Here is a 19,276-nt window from a genome sequence, read left to right as displayed (position 1 = left end):
GCTGAGCCACTCTGGCCCAGATGCAGACTTCATGCAAAATCTTCCCTGGGTTACCTGTCCATCAAAAGTTACTGAAATTCCACAACAAAACCTCACTTTGACCTGGCATCTAGATTTCAAAGCTTCAGCCCATGACTTATCTTGTTTTATTTCTTAAAAAATTTCAAAGCCTTTCTCTCTGAATTTCAAGCTGTAGTTTATTTCCACCTTTTACCCAGATCCAGGATCTTATTCTGTCAAGTTGATATTAGAAAGGTTTTTCTTCAATTTATTATCATCCCCCAAACCAATACACTTTTTTTTTTTTAAGGATTTTATTCATTCATTCGACAGAGATAGACAGCCAGAGAGAGAGGGAACACAAGCAGGGGGAGTGGGAGAGGAAGAAGCAGGCTCATAGCGGAGGACCCTGATGTGGGGCTCGATCCCAAAACGCCAGGATCACGCCCTGAGCCGAAGGCAGACACCCAACCACTGTGCCACCCAGGTGCCCCCCAAACCAATACACTTTTATTCAGCAACTAAAGAAATGTGGAAAAGTATCTCTCAGAGTTTGCAAAACATATTCTGTTATTTTGTGCTTTCTGCATCTGCGGCTTATAGAGCTATATCAGTATATTTTAGACTAAATTTGAAATTATTTATTACGAGAATCATGGATTATATTTAAATACACACTAAGGAATAAAATATGATGAAATATGAAGAATTGATGTGATTTTCCAAGGAAAGTTTAATTGGGAAAAAGCAAACTTATAAAGGTTTTATAACTGGACTACCTTTATGGTTATTCTGTTTAGAACACTTATTTATATTGTTATTTGGGGCATTTTTTAATAACGTGAAGGAAGGTATTTCTTCTTTTCAAATAATTTTTAACTATGAGCATTACATGAACTATTTGAACACTGAAAGACATATTTTTTTAAAAAAACATTAAATTCTGGATTAATCTCTATTTTTTTAATTTGAAAAACATCTCACTGGGAAGAAATCAGAGAGGGAGACAAACCATGAGAGACTGGACTCTGGGAAACAAACTGAGGATTTCAGAGGGGAGGGGGTGGGGGATGGGGTAACCAGCTGATGGGCATTAAGGAGAGCAGGTGTTGTGATGAGCACTGGGTGTTATATGCAACTAATGAATCGTTGAACACTGCATCAAAAACTAATGATGTACTACATTCTGGCTAATTGAACATAATAAAATTTAAAAAAAATAAATTTTGGCACTTAAAAAATTTAACAGTTACAGAACATTTTTAGAATATTTTCGAACAAAGTTATAATTCCCTCCTCCTTTAATTAATGAATTTTTATGGTAGTTTACATTTCTTTTTCAGTGTTGGTTTACATTTTATTTTAGGGTGTTTATTGGTTAATATAACAAAGTGGGTGGTCTCTTAATATTAACATTCAGGTTTGTAAATAGTGCATGTCTTGTATAACCATTTAAAATTTATACACTGATACATTAGATATTTTAAGAGTGGTTTTTAAAAAATTATCATTTGTTGAACTAGAAAGATCATTATTTTAAAATGCATCCTTAAAAATAAAATGAATTATGTTCATTGTGTAGCTCATTGATAAATATTTACTCCATAGTTTTCTTCTATCTCTTGTGTTTAGGAATTGTTTTTAATTTGGTGCACAGCACCCTGTTTAGAAATATGAAAAATGTTGAAGCAATTAGGAAATATTTAACAATTTCATAAAAGAAGAAATATTTTAAAAATCACTATAAGAGATATTCTTATTGAAATGAATACATAGAACCAAGATGGAGTCTTTCATTCTTTATGTGTGCATAAATTTAACTTCAACAAGCATACTTTCCTGGATCCTCAGAGAAAATTGTTTCACACTATGTGATGTTCATTATGTGTACTGAGAATTATACTGAATTCTGTATACATATCATCTCTTTATTTTTTATTTGAGTATGGCGAACAACAATATTACATTAGTTTCAGATGTACAGCATAGTGATTGGACAAGTTTATACATTATGCTGTGTTCACCACAAGTATAACTATGTTCTGTCCCAATAGACTGTTTTTACAATATCATAGACTATATTCCTTATCCTGTGCCTTTTATTCCCATGACTTACTATCCCATAATGGAAGCTTGTTTTCCCTCTCGCCTTCATTCATTTTGCCCAACTCCATGCCTTCCTTCCCCTCTGACAACCATCAGTTTGTTTTCTGTGTTTATAATTTTATTTGTTTATTAATTTGTTTTTTGATATTCCACTTATGAATGCAATCATATGGTATCTGTCTTTCTCAGTCTGACTTATTTCACTTAGCATAATACCTACTACATCAAAATAAAAAGCTTTTGCACAGCAAAGGAAATCACCAACAAAACAAAAAGACAGCCTGATGAATGGAGAAGATATTTACAAATGATATATCCAATAAAGGGTTAACATCCAAACTATATAAAGAACTATATAAACAACTCAAACCAAAAGAAATAAATAATCTGATTAAAAATGAGCAGAGGACCTGAATGGAAATTTTTTCAAAGAAGACCTAGAGATGGCCAACAGACACATGAAAAGATGCTCAACATCACTCATCATCAGGAAAATGCAAATCAAAACCACAATGAGATACCACCTCAGACCTGTCAGAATAGCTGAAATCACACATCATCTCTTTTAATCATCATAAGAAGTAGTGAGGCAGCTAAGTTTATTACATCTTTACGATAGAATTTGTTGAAGCACAAAGAGACCAGTGTATATGCAGCTAAGTTTGTAACCTCCGAGGCTAGATTTAAAAACTAGCCTCATAACTTCTATATTGAGTGCATAGAAAGATTAATGGTTTTTAAAGTTAAAAGTCAAGAGAAAACACCACAAAATTTAACTGTGGGTTAATTAGCCATCGTTGTCCAAAAGCATGCCTTTTATTTTTGTATTGGTGATTTAGGTGCACATTATTCCAATATTTTCTGTCTTATTCAACAAACAATTTTCAAGCCTAGGGATCTTATAGAATTTCTCTGGTTACAAAAATTAAGGCGGAGTCTCCATGGAGGAGATGATGCTCTAAGGTGGAGATTGTGCCTTTTCTCTAGCAGGAAACAATGGATGTAAGTTCACTTGTAAATGAACAGGTACATCTATTCCAAAGTCTTTGCTATTTTATGTGTTATAGAAGGCTAAATGTATCAATTTACGTAAGATAGATTTCAAAAGATTGTGAGAATTTTACATATGTCACTGAAACAGTTTCATAGTTCTTTAAAGTAGCCTTTTGAAAATGATCCAAGGGCACCTGGGTGGCTCAGTCAGTTAAGTGTCTGCCTTTGGCTCATGTCACATGATGATCCCAGGGTTCTGCAGCTCAGGTCCTAAGATGAAGCCCCACATCAGGCTCCCTGTTCAGCAGGGGACTTGCTTCTCCCTCTCCCTCTGCCTGGTGGTCCCCCTGCTTGTGCACTCTCTCTCTGTCAAATAAATAAATAAAATCTTAGAAAGAAAGAAAGAAAAAGAAAAGAAAGAAAATGATCCAAATGGCAGGCACCCCCCTGAAGCTTTCTGATGCTATTTGGTCCAGTGTCTCCTCACACTTGAAGGTCAGTGTTAGGTCCTCCAAGTTTAAATTTTGCAGTGTTCTATTCAAAGTGTCACCATTCAGAAGCATCCATTTGCAAGCTCTTGAATATGATGTTTCACAATCTCTTGCTTGGTTGAATTCTTCCTACACAACCAAATAGGCAAAGATAAGAATTTCATTTCTGGGAAGATTTCCTCTAAGAGCCTCTGTCCAAAACATCCAGTGCTGAAAAAAGAAAAGGTAATTGTGCTATATAGCTCCTAATACCTTGTTTCTTCTCCTTTTCTTTCCTGTTTTATAATGTGTAAGTAATAGAACTGGGCCAAGGACCTGTAAGTCAGAATTCTATCTTTCTAGAGTCAAAAGGTGGATAAATTTATACTGCTCTGAATAATGAGTTTTTCTATACTGTCAAAATTAAAATTATTAAAATAAAAACACACATATTCACTAATTTTATCATGATGAAGTGCTTTGCAATCTTGTATTTGATCCTAAACATATAAGTAAAAGTGCTGGAAAAAAGAGAATAATGTTTGAAAAATATCTGTAGATAAGAAGACACTTTTCATCTGTACCTGAAATATTAGTTTTGGGTAATGTTAATAGAATGTGGGGATTTAAAAGGTGTTTTTGAATTATTTAAAGTCAGTAAGTCATGTAGGAAGGAACTCCCAGGGAAAAGAGAACTGTATACTGCAAGAAAAAAAGATTCTCAGTAGATTGAGAATAAACAAAATTCCATTACAGAGAAATCCACTGGAAATACTTTCTTTTAAATCAGGGAATAACTCCTTCAACAGCAAGAGATAACATCTTTAGCAAAATCAGAAACCGTTGCCTTGCCAGTCATTTAAGTTAAAAAGAAAATATTGGAACCATGATCAAGTGGAATTTATTCCACGGATGCAAGGGTATATTAATGTTTGCAGATCAATCAGTGTGATGCATCACACTAACAAGGTAAAGGATAAAAACAATACGATCATCTCAATAGATGCAGAAAATTTGACAAAGTACAACATCTATTCTTGTTAAAAATTCTTAACAGAATAGGGTTAGAGAGAACATACTTTTAACTATTATAATAAAGCCCATATATGGAAAAACCCACAGCTAACATCATACTCAATTGTGAAAAGCTGGGAGCTTTTCCTCCAAGATCAGAATAAGACAAGGATGTCCACCCTCATCATTTTTATTCAACATAGTACTGGAAGTCCTAGCCAGTGCAATCAAACTAAAAAGAAATAAAAGGCACTCAAATTGGTAAAGAAGAAGTAAAACTCACTATTTGTGGGTGACATGGTACTATACATGGAAAACTTGAAAGACTTCACCAAAAAACTACTAGAACTGATAAATGAATGCAATAAGGTCACTAGTACAAAATTAATATACAGAAATATGTTGCATATCTTTACACTAATAATGAAGTAGCAGAAAAAAATTAAGAAAATAACTCCATTTCCAACTGCACCAAAAAATAAAATACCTAGGAATAAACTTAACCCAGGAGGTAAAAGTCCCGCACTCTGAAAACTATAAAACATCAGTGAAAAATATTGAAGATGACACAAACAAATGGAAAGAAATTCTATGCTAATGGATTAGAATAATCAATATTGTTAAAATTTTCATATTACCCAAAGCAGTCTACAGATTTAATGCAGTCCCTATCAAAATACCAACATTTTTCAGAGAGCTAGAATAATCCTAAAATTTTATGGAACCACAAAAGGCCCCAAATAGCAAAAGCAGTATTGAGAAAGAGCAAAGCTGGAGATTCCTTTGTGTCTGTGTAGATTCCACGAAAAGATGAGGTGATTTTGAAATCTATTCTTGAAAACTGGCAGGTCACACATTTTGTGAGTGATGTTTTCTGGCTCCCTTAAGAACCTACTCAGGATTCCTCAACCAACCCAAACCTCCAAGCTTCAGTTCATTCTTTCAACAAATTAGCAAGAACTGGTTAGGAGGGGGCGCCTGGGTGGCACAGCGGTTAAGCGTCTCCCTTCGGCTCAGGGCGTGATCCTGGCATTATGGGATCGAGCCCCACATCGGGCTCCTCTGCTGGAAGCCTGCTTCTTCCTCTCCCACTCCCCCTGCTTGTGTTCCCTCTCTCGCTGGCTGTCTCTATCTCTGTCAAATAAATAAATAAAACCTTTAAAAAAAAAAAAAAAAAGAACTGGTTAGGAGAATTCCCATTCTTCTGGGTAATTCATCCATCAATGAATCGACGCCTTTTTATCTTTCTGTCTGTTTTCTGTCCTGCACTCAGCTAGGGATCACTGCCCTGGCTCTGGTCCTTTTGATGGCTTCAGTTGTCATTTTACAAACTTTGCAGAAGAATTTACCTTTCTTTTAAACCATTCCCTCCTTTCAGGAACACTCTCTTACCTTAAATTAAACTTCATTACACCAGCTCCTCCCTCCTTTTGCTGTTTCACTGGTTCGTGCTCTGGAATCTGAATGTCAGGTCTTGCAGCTCCCCAGCCTGGGTTCCCTGTGGCTCTCTGCTCAGTCTGTACCTTCTTCTGAGGCAAGCTCAGCCACACGCATGGCTTCATTTCCCATCTAGATACATAGACAACTGTTACATTTCTCTTTACAGGATAGGCTGCTTCTGATTGGTAGAGTCACTGTTCTACTGTCAACTCAGAATTTCCACATGAATGTCTTAAATGCTTCCCAGCTGGAGTGTCCAAAATGAATCATCATGTGCCCCCAGCCAGATCTCGTCCTCCCATAGTGTTCTGTATTCACCTTTTGTCACTCATGCCAGAAACTGTATAGTCACGTGGACATTTCCCTCTCTCTCACTTTGCTAATATAAACCAACTATTCTATATTTTAGCACTCAACAGCCCTCAGGTCTGTTTACCAACCTCCATGTCCACAAACAGAATAGTTTTTTTCTATTTCTCACAAAGAGAAAAGTACAAGGAATTAGTTTTTCTGCTTCTCACAAGAGAAGTACAAGGATTACAGTTTCTTTCCATTAATAGAGTGAATAATCAACAGCCAAGATGTGAAGTTTGCTTAAATGGCTAAAGAAAAATTCAGGGTGAAATTAATAGGTAAATGTGGTCTTGAACAATGGGTACCATTTTCATGGATGAGAAAAGGAAAGAAATAATTCGAGGTGGGACAGAGAGACTGCAATACGAAGCAAGTTAAATCTGGGCACAAGGTTTAGGAGAATCATTTAGTACAGAGTCTTATCAGGGAACAGTGGGGACAGAAGTTGTGTGAAACGTTGGGTGTGAATTATGGAGGATTTAACTGTTGTGGGATTCATATGCTAAGAGATTGGGTAGTGCCTTTCAACCAAATTCTTGAATGATGGCAGGTTTAACTTTTTATTAAATGATACATGGGAATAGTTAACAATAAAATGATGTCACAGCTCTGCTAATGAAAAAAACCTGTCCTCTGCTACCGCCTTTCCTATCCCTGAGTCCTGTTCCCCAAATAAAACCTCTTTCAAGTCTTCTAGTGGTTGCTATTGGTAGTTACCTCCATATTGTGGCACTCTCTCTTGATTTTATTTATTGGCTTGTTACTATAGAAGATAAGGATGTGGTCAGTATCCCTCCTTTTAGCCACCCTTCCTCTGTGTCTCATACACACACTTCTTATCCATTCATATTCTTAAAGGAGCTACGGTGCATCTGAATTTGCGGGTAGACATACATTGTTTTTTATCATGCACTGTACTATTTACTGTTGAGTAACTTTTCTTCTTGTACAAGTTTTTGGGGGTTTTTAGAACTAATGATTATTTGTTTCTGTTTGCTTGGCCCTGCCATACATTTTCTACAGACCTTCCAAAATAATTATAAAAGTCCCCTGAAAATTGGTAACAAAACATAGCAGTTAATTTAGAAATTATATTTTCTTCTTTTTTTCTTTCCTGGAGGCCTCTTTTGCTACTAGTTAAGTTTCAAGTCCTATGTACAGCTTTTCATGTCTTTCCAGTATGAGAATGCTAATTTCCTGGGTTGTATGTCTTTTTTTGTGGCTTATTCCCTCATTTTGTTGAAGAATCTCATTTTTAAAAATTTTTTATTTAGTTAATGTATGGTGTAATATTGGTTTCAGGTGTAGTGATTCAACACTTCCATACAGCACCCGGTGCTCATCATAACAAGTGGGGGAATTGAGAAGAATCTCAATTTTTAACAGCGTTTTCACAGTATAATTCACATATCATAAAATTTGCTCACTGGAAATGGATAATGATTTATAGACATACAACAACCATCACAACCCACTTTTATAACATCTTTACTATCCCAAAAAGTACCCTTGTGCTCACTCCTCGTTCCTACCCTCAGGCTCAGGCGATCACCAATCTTATGTTTCCTTTCTATAGTTTTACAATTTCCAGAAATTCCTTATAAATGGGATTATGTTGTGCATAGTCTTTTCTGTCTGGCTCTTTTTACTTAGCATAATATTTGTGAGGTTCATTCATCTATCAGTAGTTTATTCCTTTTAACTACTGAATAGTGCTCCATTGTATAATAGAACACCTTTTGCTCATGTTCAGCCCACTGATGGGTTTGTAAAATTTTTTCCAGTTTTGGGCTATCACGAATAATGTGACTATGAGCATTCACCTATAAGTCTTTGTGTGGACATTTCACCAGCAGTGGAATTACTGGGCCATATAAGTATATGTTTAATTATTTAAGAAACTGTCAGACTAGCTTTCAAAGTGTATATTTTACATTCATATGAACAAAAGGAGGGTTGCAATTTCTCCTCCTCATCACCAATACTTGGTATGTTATTCTTTTGGATGCTAGCCATTCTGGTGGGTGTGCGTAATGATAACCTGTGGTTTAATTTGCATAATTTGCCTTAATAACTAGTGATGTTGAACATTTTTTCAAGTACCTGTTAGCCACCTGAATATCTTTTTTGGAGGAACATCTATTCAAGTCTTCTGACTCCCACATTTTTAGACTTGAGTTGTCTTTCTTTTTTTATTAGGAAGACCTTCGTATATTTTGGATACAAGTTATCAGAAATATGATGTTCAAACATCTTACCTCCGTGTTTGGCTTGTCTTTTAATTTTCTTAATGATGTCTTTAGAAGAACAAAAGTTTCCATTTTGATGAAGTCCAACCTACCATTTTTCTTTTATAAATTATGGATTTGATGTCATATCTAAGATACTGTGGCCTAATCCAACTTCACAAAGGTGAAACTACGTTTTGTCCTAAAAGGTTTATAGTTTTAATGCTTACCTTGAAGTATATGATATATTTTGTATTAATTTATGAGTCTGTGAGAAGGAATGGTCTAAGTTGTTTTGTTTCCTGGTTTGAGGTTGTTTGGGTTGTTTTTTGCTCTGTTTCTGTTTTGACATATGACTAACTGATTGTTCTAGCACCTTCTGCACTTACTTGCTTTGGCACCTTTGTCAAAAATCTTTTGATCATCAGTATAGAAGTTTTTATTTGTTTCTTTCTTCATTCTGTATTCTATCAGTCTATTCTTAAGGCAGGGTTAATCTGTCTTGATTACTGCAAAGAGTTTAAGACGTGATAATATCAAACTGTCTTGATTACTGCAAAGAGTTTAAGACGTGATAACATGAGACCTCTAACGTTCTTCTTTTTCTAAATAAAACTAGTTATTGTATATTCTTTACACACATTTTAAGATCAGCTTGAAATTTCTATAAGAAATTCTGCTGGAACTGCATTGAATTTATAGATCAACATGGGGAGGATTGTCAACTTAATAATACTGAGTGTTCCAATCTGTGAACATGATAGGTCTCTTCATTTATGTAGATTTTTTAATTTCTCTTAGCAAACACCACTGAGGAGAATATGAGCTTCATACTGGAAGAAGATGCTTAAAATACACATATTTGATAAAGGACTTATATTGAGAGTACATTAAGAACTCTTTCAAATCAATGACAAGACAGCCAATAGAGGTGAATAAAAAGCTTTTAATTGGGAATTTTTAAAAGAGAATAACCCAAAGTCCAAATAACATGAGAGTGCTCAATATCATCAGTCATCAAGGTGTACTACGCATTAAAATCACGAGTGTTATCTCAACCCCATCAGAATGGCTAAGATGAAAAACCAAACACTGCTAGTCGTTGGCAAAGATACGGAGCCAGGGATTCTTATATACAGCCCTCAGTACTATAACCTGACACAATTACTTTGGAAAATGTTTGGCCATATCTATATGAGTACCTCATGAACCATCAATCCTAACTCTAGTTATTGACCACCCCCAAACTCATGATATGTCCATCAAAAGACATGCTGAGCATAGATTAGATTAATAAATTACAGTAGTTCATACAATGAGAAATGAGACAGCAGGAAAACCAGCTGCTTCAAATGACAGAGACGAATGTCACAAACATAAGGGTGAGAAAAGGACCCAACAGAAGATACTATACGCTCTTGGATACTATTTATGTAAAATTTGAAAAAGACTAAAAACTACGTTGGTTGAAAACAGAAATGCAGAAATATAACAAAATGGCAATATTTGGTAGAGAGTAATCAATGAGGAGAAAAAAGGAAGTTTCTGGAATGTGGTTGATACTCTATCACTGATCTGGGTATAATTACAGGGTGTGTTCAATTTGTAACAATTTATGAAACTGTGTCCTATGATTTGTTCACTTTCTTGTGGGAATATTATTCATTTAGTAAGGACTTTTTAAAGTATTATTAATATTACTTCCAGAATTAAGTAGCTAATATTAACCTTTAAAATGTCAAAGAAAAATTTTACTCAAAAGAAATATTACAATAATAACCCATTACAAACTGTAATTTCAAAATAACTTTCTAAAAGAGCATCATTGAAAAAGTGCAGAACGATTTTGAAATTACTTTAATCTTCAAAAGAAAAAGTGAAAGCAATCAAAGGAAAACAATTGTGAGATGTTTTGAATTGACTTACCTAGAAAGACTGTCTAAACTGCTACATTCTCTTCTCCTTATGAAACAATGTGTTGAGAAATGCCTATGTAAAAAGGAAAATAAGATGTTACGCTGGAAGATAAAAAGTATCTCTAAGAATGTTACAATTACTAAATCCACCTGCTGGAGATATTTTACAACCATTCATTTACTCATTTAGTCATTCTGATGCCTCTAGGAATTTGAGAAAGTAAAATTCATGCAAATTTTAACCTTCTGACACGTTCTTAAGAGGCTAATATATGGTAAAGCCCACTGTTACTCAGCTACAGTTTCTCAACAGCAGCACCAGTGAGTGTTGACTTGAATGATTTTTTTTTTTTTTTGGTAGGGAGCTGTCTTGTGCATTTCAGAATGGTTGGCCGCATTCTTGGCCTTCACTTAACTAGTGCCAGTAGCATCACCCCATAGTTCTGAAAAGTAAAAATGTCTGCAGATATGTAGTGAAAAGAAGGGCCATATGCACCCCAATGTTCATAGCAGCATTGTCCACAATAGCTAAATCATGGAAGGAGCCGAGATCCCCTTCAACAGATGACTGGATTAAGAAGCTGTGGTCCATATACACAATGGAATATTACTCAGCTATCAGAAAGAACATGTTCTCAACATTTGCTGCAACATGGACAGCACTGGAGGAGATAATGCTAAGTGAAATAAGTCAAGCAGAGAAAGACAATTATCATATGATTTCTCTCATCTGTGGAACATAAGAACTAGGATGATCTGTAGGGGAAGAAAGGGATAAAGAAAGGAGGGGTAATCAGAAGGGGGAATGAAACATGAGAGACTATAGACAATGAGAAACAAACTAAAGACTTCAGAGGGGAGGGGGGTGGGGGAATGGGATAGACTGGTGATGGGTAGTAAGGAGGGCACGTATTGCATAGTGCATTGGGTGTTATACGCAACTAATGAAGCATCGAACTTTGCATCGGAATCCGGGGATGTACTGTATGGTGACTAACATAATATAATTAAAAAAATCATTAAAAAAAAAAGTCTGCAGATGTTGCCAAATCACCCAAGGGGAAAATCATCCCTGGTTTAAAGCTGTTGCTCTACAATATGTAAATATTGGAATACTGGAGTAATTTTTACATGTTTTAATGCCTTGGTATTTCCCTTGTTGTCATTCATGATTTTTGGCTTCATCTATCTGGAGCTATTTTTGCCATCATACATGGACAAAGGTTAGAATTAATAGTTCTGAGATCATTTTGTATTCTACAAGGAAGGAAAACCAATTCCATTAGAAAATAAGAAGTGAGTGGTTTTCAGTGTTGGGTGCAAGAAATCAGGGTATATAGAGCTATTTTGTCCATTGTGTGAATGATGCAAATATGACTGCCTACTTTGGTATTAAATTAGAAAGTCATTTCAACAATAACAATTGAAAGTGAATCTTTAAAAAATCTTCTAAGAGTCTACTTACATAATGAGTTAAGTATTTGATTTTTTAATTTATTTATTTATTTNAAAACCAATTCCATTAGAAAATAAGAAGTGAGTGGTTTTCAGTGTTGGGTGCAAGAAATCAGGGTATATAGAGCTATTTTGTCCATTGTGTGAATGATGCAAATATGACTGCCTACTTTGGTATTAAATTAGAAAGTCATTTCAACAATAACAATTGAAAGTGAATCTTTAAAAAATCTTCTAAGAGTCTACTTACATAATGAGTTAAGTATTTGATTTTTTAATTTAATTCATGTATGTGATAAACTAAAAAAGTGACTTTTTAAAAAAAATAATTTATGTTATCAATAATAGACATAAGAAGATTCCATTCTTTATTATGGCCTTATTTTCAAATTTTACAATAAAATATTTCAGAAGGTTAGGAAAAAATTGAAACTTAAAACTTCCAATAAAAAAACTTTCAATATTAAACTGAAATGTAAATGTCTACTTTCAGGGTATACCTATCTGTGGCACATGAGGTTGGTGTAGACATGGGTGATGGGTAACCTGTGGGGGAAAGAACCTGACTCTGACACCTTCCCTGAAACATTAGGTAAAATGATTTGCTAAGGTTATATAACACAGTTACAAGTTTCTATACCTTAGAAGGATATCATTTGATCTTGCATATTTATTTATGACTCTCTACTAAAGGGTGATTTTTAAAATGAATTTTACAACTATGTACTGGATGATTTTTCAAATCCAAAACCCTCTACATTCTGCCACCTTGCCCAGATTTTGCTTTAAAAATGTATTTTTCATTAATCAGAATATACCTTTAAAATTTACAAATTTGCCTAGCCTGGATAGTTATCTGAAGGAAACAGAAAACCCACAGTTCACCTGTCATACAACTGCCACTGTTAAGTAAGAAAGACTGAATAAGCAAGCTCCTCTGCTGTGTTAGGGAAACAATAATTTTGGCAACTACTTATTCTTTATTGGATCTGACCCTATTTTTAAAGAAAGAAAACCCAATGGTAATATAGAGTTATTGACCTTGATAACTGCCTTATAAGAGATTGATCCCTACTGATAACTTAGTTTCCTAGGACAAAGAAATGATTGTATGTGATGGGAATAATATGAAAAATATTTTCTTTTAAACTTTTTAGTAAATTTATTGTCTTATGAAACTGATAATTTGACCAAATTTTCTTTTTTGCTTTATCTTATGAAGTTGTCCATGAAAATATACATTTTTTCAGCTATAAAGTATTATTTGAGCCAGACTTTTAAAGATAGCATATACACAGTTTTAGAAAAAAATGCAAACATTCCTTATTTTCCAGTTTGTGCAAGAAGTCATTTACCTCCTCTCCCCGAAAATATAGATATATTGGACAACTACACAGGTTTGCCTATGACATTTTTGGCCACTTCATGAAAATACAGCAGTGTGATCAAACTTGTGTTTGATGGACTCTTGTCCACTCTTTCAATTCTGATTATTAATATTTGGTAAGAGTGTATGCTTTTAAGTGAAAGAAAATTTTCCATAATTAAAGTATATGCATTTCCTCATGAATTTTCAACTTCATAAAATTATCAAATGAGTGCCAAGTCTATATATAGCATAACAATTAACTGAAGATTGTTGTTTGAAGAGATTATTGACATAGGATTTGTAGGGTTTTCTAAAAACTAATTTTCATTCATTGGTAAATGCCAGGCCATTACTAACATTAACCCTAGATGACTTGCAGCTTATCATCGACTCTCTGAGTTGTCACAGTTTGGGGGAGGAAGAACACCCTATGTGGACTCATGATTTGAGTCCCTAGCAGGCATCTGAACAACCCCTAGTCAACAAAGAGAAGCAAGAGGAAAGCTAGGTTTTGCAACCTAGGCATGTAAAATGTAAAGGTGATTAGGATCCATAGTCAATGCCACCTCAAGTGTTCACTTTATGCTATGATTCTTCATAATTAGGGGAATTACAGATTGCAGGTGAATCTCCAAAATTTTTCTCGTCACATAATTTCTGGAATCGTCATTCTGTTAGAGTAAGAAGGGAATGTGTTCTAGGTACATGAATTGTCAAGGAAGGGGTTTGTTCCTGATTGTAGCTCCCTGCCTTTGACATTGCACACCCATCTTGACTTCCATAGCACTTAACTGACTGAGCCACCCAGGCACCACTGTGCATTATTTAAAATTTGAGTACAGTGGTGCCTGGGTGGCTCAGTCAGTTAAGCGTCTGACTTCAGTTCAGGCCATGATCTCAGGGTCATAAGATGGAGCCCCAAGTTGGGCTCCCTGCTCACCAGGGACTCTGCTTCTCCCTCTCCCTCTCCTTCTACCCCCTCCCCCACTTTCAAATGAATAAAATCTTTTTAAAAAAGTAAAATTTAAAGTACAAAAATGTATAAAGAAGGACATAATAATTACCTTAAACCTGCAATTTGGAGAAGGTGTGTGTGTGTGTGTGTATATATATATATATATGGATATGTATATTTTTTGGCTGCATATGTTTTACTCTTGTCTATATACACAATTACATGCATACAATCTATATGTGAATTTGGTTTTTCATAAAACCAAATATATATACATATATATACTACATATATAACCATCCTGTGTACTGTGTCTAAATTGTATACCGCTTCATAAATAATGTATTTATGAACCTCTTTACATGTCTCAATTATATATTTGTATTATTACATTTACGTTATACTGTATATGATTTGATCAGTTCTTTACTATTGTCTGTATAGATTGTTTTTTAAATTCATTATGATAGCCCATGATGAATTTGTACATATAGCTGGCATAATTATATTCTCACTTCTGTTGGATGGAAAATTTAATGTGAATTTGCTGTCTAAATTTCTATTGAAGTACCTGTTTATTTTTTGTCTTTAACGTGTTCGTGTGAATATCAGTCCTTTTCCATCCGTCATGCATATTGCAAATAGTTTTCCTACTTTATTGTGTTTTAGTTTACATTATTTTCTACTGTACAGATAGTTTACATTTTATATTTATATTCACCTTCAGAAAAGCCTTTTATCAGCCTAAGAGTATAAATATAAATTTTTATTTTCTATTCATATGCTGTAGTTTGGCTTTGGCCCATTTCCCCAGTTTTTTATGTTGCATTTTTTCTATTGTGAATTGTTTGCTTATATTTTTCTATTTATCTACTGAGTAACGGCATTTTCTGTCATAGATACAATTATTGTTATTTTCCCTTTCTAAATTTTGAAGTACAAAATTTGAAGTACAATTTTGATTTGCCTTAAAACTTCAAATAATACTTAATTGAAAGCCCCTCTTCCCCACTGTCTTTTTTCTGTATGGCTTGGCATGTACCTTTCCTTGTGTCACGTAACACTAGTGTGTGTGGTATTGAAGCTCTTCCTGGCAAGTGAACACTCATGCCTGTTCGTGTGATATTCGTGTGATCAGCTGAGGTCACATCTTGACTTTAATTCCAGCTGAATTATGGGGAAAAAAAACCCAGGGACCCACCAGTCACACAGTCCTATGGTGTTCCTGCTGGCTCAAAGGCTATTTAAGCTAGCAGAGGCAGACAGAAACCCATCCATGACATTTCATTGTAGGTAGTGATGACCAAAACTTTACCCATGTACTTTTGCAACCTTTCTCTCCAGTTGCAATCCATTTAGATTCCAAGACATTTTTGATTCTTGAAATTTGTTTCATATATGAGATTTTCTTGAGACAAATATTTCATAAACATTTGGGAAACTGTGTGAGGAGTGGTTGTCCATTTCATTTAAGCTGGGAGATCTCTCCATCCCCACCCTCCATCTATTCAAGGGCATTATATTTTATATAGCTGTATGGCATATCAAGAATCAACCTTAATATTCCAGAAGGTAATGGGTGAATATCAATATTTTCAGAACACAGACCTAAAGAGTTTAAGTGATATACCCCATTGACACAATAAATGAAGAAAGGGGAAATCCTAAAATTAATAGCCAATTTTATTATCCAATAGAAAGGAACACTTTTTGTAATCTACTGCCTATGAGGCTCTAGAATGATAAAAGAAATATTAGATGACATTTCTCAAAATACAAATAGTACCTACATCAGAATAACTTTGATTATTCAAAATCATGGTGAAAAGACTTTAAATCAAATAGTATTTTGACTTTTAAAGCAAATATATTAATTGTGTACCTCAAGAATTAAGAGGAAAACTCTAACTTGTTAGAATGCAGACTGTTGGTCTCCATCCAAAACGCTCCGGGCGGGGGGGGGTGTTACTTACTTAACAGGTCTCTAGCTGATTCCTGTGCACACTAAACTTAAAGAACCAATGTCCCAAGTGTTTCCTCCCATACTTAGACTTAAAAGCTGGGATAAGCATGACAGGGTAAAATAAACATTTGATGTTGTGTTTCACTCTGTATATGAAGTTAAACAATGTCTCATTTTCCCTATAAAATATAGAAAATTGTATTTTTTCCTAACTGTGGTACAACTCCCTGAATATTACCTGGTATGTTCTACTTAATTGGACAACCAATATTTATAAGCAGAATTAATGTTCTCCACACTGCTTTATGTCTTTTTCATAGCAAAATAAATCTTGACAATTAGATTTTTTGGAAATACTTGGAGGTTCTGCCAAAACATAAACCTGGGATGCTGTTGTTGAAATCCCATTCTTCATGGAATTATTTTTTTTTAAAGATTTTATTTATTTATTTGAGAGAGAGAGAGAGAGACAGCCAGCAAGAGAGGGAACACAAGCAGGGGGAGTGGGAGAGGAAGAAGCAGGCTCCCAGCAGAGGAGACTGATGCGGGGCTCGATCCCAGGGCTCTGGGATCACGCCCTGAGCCGAAGGCAGACGCTTAATGACTGAGCCACTCAGGCGCCCCTCTTCATGGAATTATTTATTCTAAAAAAGCTTCCGTAAAACAAAGTTTCTTAATTTCGAGTATCCTGCTTAATTATATTTTATTGATGCTGATGAGGCAAAGCCTGAGAGTAGACGTCAGTTTATATATTGGAGGGTAATACAAGCTTGAATAAATTTTCAAACTTAAAAATCTGCCAATTATGTAAAACATAAATCAAACAAGCTACTTGGGAAGTTATGTTTAAAATTATGTCTCACAGAATTTTTGTCTTAAAAACCAAATATATATTTTACAAATTTGGTTGTGGGTACTTAACTTCTTTTTTAAGCATGGTATTGATTCAAATTAAAATATGGATATAATTTTACCAAGTAAAGTAATTCAGGGATAGTTAATCATATTTTTAATAAGGGTCTGGCATATATAACATTAAACCTAGAGGTTTTTTAGTGAATTTGTTTTCAATCTCTTAATCTGATAACTGACTGATCTTGCACGTTTCTTTGATAGGCGTATACAGACAAAGATCTGGAGGAACAGTTGCGGTCAGCGTCCAGTGTAGATGAGCTCATGACCATACTCTACCCAGAATATTGGAAAATGTACAAATGTCAATTAAGGAAAGGCGGTTGGCAGCGTAATAAAGAACAGCCCAACACCAATGCAAGAACAGAAGAGACTGTAAAATTTGCTGCAGCACATTATAATACAGAGATCTTGAAGAGTAAGTATGGGAAAGAAAATATATGATAAGCTTCATATATCAATCCAGTAAAATCTGCCAGCTCATTTTTTTTGTTTGTTTGTTTGTTTGTTTTAATTTCAGCATCTCTACCACTAAATACCTTTAGGGCCAAAGGCAAACAAAATAGGAATGCAGTTTTTCAAAATACAGCATTTTATAACTTCACTGTGATGGTTAAGAGGATTTCTCAAAATGTAAAAGTAGAAAGGTGCAGGCCTATCGACACTTTTTAATTAAGGTGATATTCCATTGCAAAATTTTAAAAACCTGAAGATATATTTTCCACACTGTGTCAGTTTCGCCATTTAAACATTCTATATCTTACAAAATAATTGCAGGTATATTTTCTGATTTGGGTTCAGAAATGCTTAATTTCTAAATCACCCGAAATCATCTTTTCAAAGACTTCTTATTGCCTTGTTGTTTCACAGGTAACTGGCTTGGGAGCTGGACTTTTGGAAAGCTACTAAAAGATCTAGCAGAGAGTGTCACAAAAAGTTAAGATGCTGCGTACAGTGGCATAGTATAAATTGGTGGACTATTTTTAAAAAAATAACTCCCTTCAATTGTTAGATAGTAGTCGCTGTCATGGTTTGAGATTGCAAATTATTTTGAAAACACATGCAAGCAAAATGGCTTCAGAGTTGAATAGCCTATAGTTTATATCCTTTTTCTTAAAAATTTGAGGGAAAAGATGGGGAAAAGAAGCTAGAACATTTAAGAAGTACATCATCTATAATGCAATATTTAAAGAGTCCACAGTGTTAGAGCTAAACCCCTAACTGACTGGAAACCGAATGCCAAGAGAGAGCATAAAAGGAACAGGAAAATTTGACTTTCCTGAAGATTCTTAGTTCAGGATACATGTCCCAGTTGATGGAAGATACCCTTGCATTTCAAGTGACATTACCCGAAGCTGCCAGATAGCCTGCCTAAAAATGATCTTTGAATTCAGTCCAGACCCACAGCCATTTCCTCATTTGCATCTCAGTTTAGAAAGAAAAATTAAATCATGTTGTTTGTCTTTGCTCTGAGACCGCAAAATAGTACATACTATAGCAAATGAGTGTGACTCTCTCTCTCTCTGCAGGTCCTGCAAACTTCTATATATTAAATTTTCATTTTCTTAAGCAAAGAAAACCAAACAGAAGTGCTGCAGAAAAACTGGTGTTGTTTTAAGAAAGCATAATCCTAATTTAGCTTGTTACATGGCTACAGAAATTCGTTTTTTAAGAGAATATCCTTTGCTGATCTGTTAAATATTGAATAAATATTATATTGCATTCTAATTCACAGGGCAATTTAGGATCCTGTCGACTCTTTCTTTTTTAACGTTATGTGTTATACTTCAGTCTGAAAATCTGAAATCAAATGTGACTTCCAACTGCTGTGGGCTTTTCCGCCTCGCTGCTTCTGTGTAACTTACGGCCTTCCCTATGACTCGACAGGTATTGATAATGAGTGGAGAAAAACTCAGTGCACACCACGTGAGGTGTGTATAGATGTGGGGAAGGAGTTTGGAGCAGCAACAAACACCTTCTTTAAACCTCCATGTGTGTCCGTCTACAGATGTGGAGGCTGCTGCAACAGCGAGGGCCTACAGTGCATGAACACCAGCACAAGCCACCTCAGCAAGACGGTAGGTGCGCTGGCTGCGCGGGG

At 34.9% G+C, this 19,276-nt stretch overlaps 1 protein-coding gene and 1 long non-coding RNA gene across 2 annotated transcripts in view; one reads left to right on the top strand and one right to left on the bottom strand.

Annotated features, from left to right (window-relative positions):
- The window catches only part of VEGFC (vascular endothelial growth factor C), a 98,869-nt gene that overhangs the window by 46,450 nt on the left and 33,143 nt on the right, over positions 1–19,276 (top strand). The window contains exons 2-3 of the mRNA XM_011237393.3: positions 17,380–17,593; positions 19,063–19,253. Of these exons, the coding sequence (XP_011235695.2) occupies positions 17,380–17,593; positions 19,063–19,253 (405 nt within the window). The remainder of the gene's footprint in view (positions 1–17,379; positions 17,594–19,062; positions 19,254–19,276) is intronic.
- Positions 6,085–19,276, bottom strand: part of LOC117797074 — a 28,892-nt gene continuing 15,700 nt past the window's right edge. The window contains exons 3-4 of the long non-coding RNA XR_004621922.1: positions 10,532–10,594; positions 6,085–6,152 (exon numbers count right to left, since the gene is read on the bottom strand). This is a non-coding gene — a long non-coding RNA (uncharacterized LOC117797074). The remainder of the gene's footprint in view (positions 6,153–10,531; positions 10,595–19,276) is intronic.

This window comes from Ailuropoda melanoleuca, chromosome 18 (assembly GCF_002007445.2).
Source record: "Ailuropoda melanoleuca isolate Jingjing chromosome 18, ASM200744v2, whole genome shotgun sequence".
NCBI classification, from domain to species: Eukaryota; Metazoa; Chordata; class Mammalia; order Carnivora; family Ursidae; genus Ailuropoda; species Ailuropoda melanoleuca.
This window is presented reverse-complemented; position numbering and strand designations above follow the sequence as displayed.